The sequence below is a fragment of the Erythranthe guttata genome, chromosome 4 (genome assembly GCF_056151865.1).
Source record: "Erythranthe guttata isolate IM_541 chromosome 4, IM_541, whole genome shotgun sequence".
Lineage (NCBI taxonomy): Eukaryota > Viridiplantae > Streptophyta > Magnoliopsida > Lamiales > Phrymaceae > Erythranthe > Erythranthe guttata.
The window spans coordinates 15,704,413-15,708,108 of NC_142536.1; the positions used below are offsets into that span (position 1 = coordinate 15,704,413).

At 43.9% G+C, this 3,696-nt stretch overlaps 1 protein-coding gene across 1 annotated transcript; it reads right to left on the reverse strand.

The window, feature by feature from the left end:
• Positions 1-621: 621 nt before the first annotated feature.
• Positions 622-2,116, reverse strand: LOC105964920 (uncharacterized; the record flags this gene model as incomplete). Its single annotated transcript, XM_088817561.1, has 1 exon — positions 622-2,116. A coding segment is annotated over exon 1 (1,368 nt), but the record flags the coding sequence as incomplete, so codon positions are not given.
• Between the last annotated feature and the right edge of the window lie 1,580 nt (positions 2,117-3,696).

The following is a 3,696-nucleotide window of genomic DNA, read 5'->3' on the forward strand; positions in this document are numbered from 1 at the left end:
ATCTACTTTAACTAGCACATCTTCTACAATCCCATCGGGATATTTCAATGAGCGATCAGCTAGCTGTAAAGTCATGCGAGTGCGGTTCAAATTTCCTAAGCCCAGTTTTAGAAACACAGACATAGGCATCAAATTAATACTTGCCCCCAAATCACATAAAGCTTTATCGAAAGTAGAATTGCCAATAATGCAAGGAATAGTGTAACTCCCTGGATCTTTCATTTTTGGTGGCAGATTCGACTGAAGAATGGCACTGCAAGTTGCCGTGAGTGTCACTGGTGTGTCTTCTTCGATTCGAATTTTCTTGGATAGGACTTCCCTCATGAACTTGGTGTAGTTTGGCATTACCTCCAAGGCTTCTGCAAAAGGGATGTTGATTCGAATCTGCTTGATCTTTTCAATGAACTTCTTCAATTGATCCTTGAACTTCTTCTTCTTCTGTCTTTCTGGAAAAGGAATAGGAGTTACCATAAGAGGGGGATTATCAGGAAAAGAAATGTTATTGGGCTTACTAGCCTCTTTTGTATTACTCCCTGAAACGGTGATTTCCGGCTCGACCGGGGTCGGTTGTACAGCTGGCCTTGGTGATTCGTCTGTCAGATAAGGAGGATCGGTCATTTGCAGACCACTTCGGGTGGTTATGGCTTGACAGCTTTCTTTTTGATTGACTTCGGTATTGCTCGGGAATCCACCCTTTGCCATTGTGGACATGGATTGGGCGATTTGCCCTATTTGCTTTTCCATGTTCTTCATTGTTGATTTCAGCCCCTCCATTTCCTGTTCTTGTCGGTGAAGACGCTCGTCATACGTTGGCCCTCGTTGCTCTCTTTGATGGTTGAAATCGGGAGGTGGTTGTAGAGCATTCTTCGGATTGGCATAGGAGAAGTTCTCGTGATTCCGAATTCCCGGGTGGTAATGAGTAGGGTTTTGGTTCTGATTGTTGGTTCCTCGGAAATTGTTGAATCGGTGGTTCATAAAGTGTGCCTGCTCCCAATCGTCGTTTGTGGCTTGTGAGGTACTTGCTGCTGCTACTCGTTCGGTCTGTGGCCCTCGAACTGAAATTTGGGCGACCTGATTTGATAGGATCGCTAATTGTGCTGAAACTGCGGCTAAAGGTTCGAGTTGATGGACTCCGGCCACCTTTTGTACACCACTCCGTTCGGACGGCCAATGGTACGCATTCTCACACATTCGCTCGACAATGTCTCGAGCGTCTGTGGGAGTCTTGTTTTGTAATGATCCACCTGAAGCAGCATCGACTAGAGATCGGGCTGGTTGATCGAGCCCATTGTAGAATAACTCCATTTGATCCCACGGGTTGAATCCGTGTTGAGGGCATTGTCGTAATAAGTCCTTGAATCTCTCCCAAGACTCGTGCATCGGCTCTTGGCTCATCTGTCTGAAGTTGCCTACATCTCTTCGTAGTTGTGCGGTCTTCGAGGGTGGAAAGAATCGTGCCAGAAAGGCTTGTGATAATTCTTCCCAACAGGTGAGTGATCCTGGATTAAGACTCAGAAGCCAACTCTTCGCTTTGTCTCTGACAGAAAATGAGAATAGCTTCAACCGAATGGCATCATCAGAAACGCCGTTAACTTTGATCGTGTCACAAATTTCCAAAAAATTGGCAAGATGGAGATTCGGATCCGCAGTGGCTGCTCCGGAGAATTGGTTCGCCATGACCATGTTGATTAGCCCCGTTTTCAGCTCGAAGTTGTTTGCGGCTATCGTCGGTTTCCTGATTCCCGAATAGTTCTCATTCATAGCTGGAGTTCGGTATTCTCGCATTGTTCGCTCGGGTGGCAGGTTCGGTCTTGGCTGCTCGTGATCTCGTCCTGGCTCTTGATCGTACTCAAAGGCCAGGTGCTCTGGATTTCCTTGATCTTCGGCCATTGGTTCACTTTGTTGGTTGCGCGTGGCCCTTAGTCTACGTAATGTCCTTTCAATCTCGGGATCGTAAGGTATGATTTCCAAATTTCGACGCCTGGGCATAAACAAAGTGAGTGGTTAAGATCAAGGTAAAAATCGAAAATAAAACAAGTAAATGGCTAAAGTAATACTCAGATAATTGGTAACACTATCAGCAAAGATAAAATCAAATTGGTCCCCGGCAACGGCGCCAAAAACTTCATACGCGTTTTCCTCACGTATAAATTACCGCAAGTATACGGTATCGCATTTTGCAGAACAGTGGTTCCGGATATCGATCCACAGGGACCTTGTAGATTCAATTGCTGAGTAGTGTAATTATATTATCGTTATATTATCTAGCCGATCGTAAATAAGTGGATTGGTGAGAAACCCTAATTTAAAAGCATGCAAGAACGTAAACATGCAAATATAGAATGTACGTAAAATAAAGTAACGACAAATCAACGCGGGGGACTTCGATTTAAAGGGGACTTCTAGGGCCAAATCCACCTAGGTATAATCAACAACGATCGACAAATCCGCTATTTAAAATCACGTTCCTATTCGTTAACCCAGACGCTAATATACTCTAACCCCCGTCTCCAGTGTAGCTAGAGTCTACCCACAGGTCCGACGTCTCCGTTCAGAACCTGCTATTAAGAGAGCATTTAGGTCAAGTCCTTAAGGGCTACCCGAAGTGCATCACGTCTCCGTTTCCACACCCCGAGCTATGTTCTCCTAACTTCAAACAAGAAATCCTCTCTCGAGTTCATTCCTATTTAATATCAGTCTGAGAGCTGATCAACACAATCAGAAGCATTTAATACAGGAAAACATAAACGAAATCAAAACACGACAAATAGATAGCAGAAATGACGATCGAAATCAATATATACAAGGCTTCATTACCCCAGAAGAAAATGTTCTTAGTTCATAACAAACATAGTATCAAAAGAATGTACAAAGGAAATGAAGAACAAAACGTAAAGAAATTGCGTAAGAAAAACCCAAGTCGGAACCCCCGTTGATGATTCCCGCGAAGAACCGTTGAAAACCGTAAAAAGTCGAAGAAGAATGAAGAGTGAGGGCTTGCTTCTATTTATAGTAAATTGCAAAGCTTCCTCAAGAAGCTTTGCAATTTAAAATATCTGCCCTTGAAAATCGTGCCAGATCGCGATCCAATAAAGTCAGATCGCGATCTGGCTTCTCAAAAAAAACGTGAACCGCCTCCCAGATCGCGATCCAGGAAGTGCGGATCGCGATCTGGGTCTGAATATTGATTGCCACTGGAATTTGTCACCAGATCGCGATCCGACTTTCCTGGATCGCGATCTGGGTCTGAACTTTGCTTGCTACTGGAATTTGCCCCCAGATCGCGATCCGACTTTCCTGGATCGCGATCTGGGTCTTATTGACCACTTTCTCGGCTTGAAAAATCGGTTTCGCTTCCAAATGGCTTCGACTTGGCAACAAAAGCTAACAAAACCTAAAAAAAGAAATAAAACAAGAAACGCAATAATATATACAAATAAAGCCGAAACTCGGACGAACGAAGACCAAAACTCGAAGATTCGATAAGCAAAAATCGTGCAAAACGAACACTTATCAAAAGACGACAGTGATAGTTTTACCTCCAAACCAGAACGTACGTGTCTCCACGTTGTATGTCTTCTTCAACATAACAGACACCTTTAAGAAACTATGGTATATCTTAGGCATGTTTAAGAAATGCCCGAAAGGATTTTCCTCCAATGCAGCATAGTGTCTGGCCGTCATCATAGGTTTAAT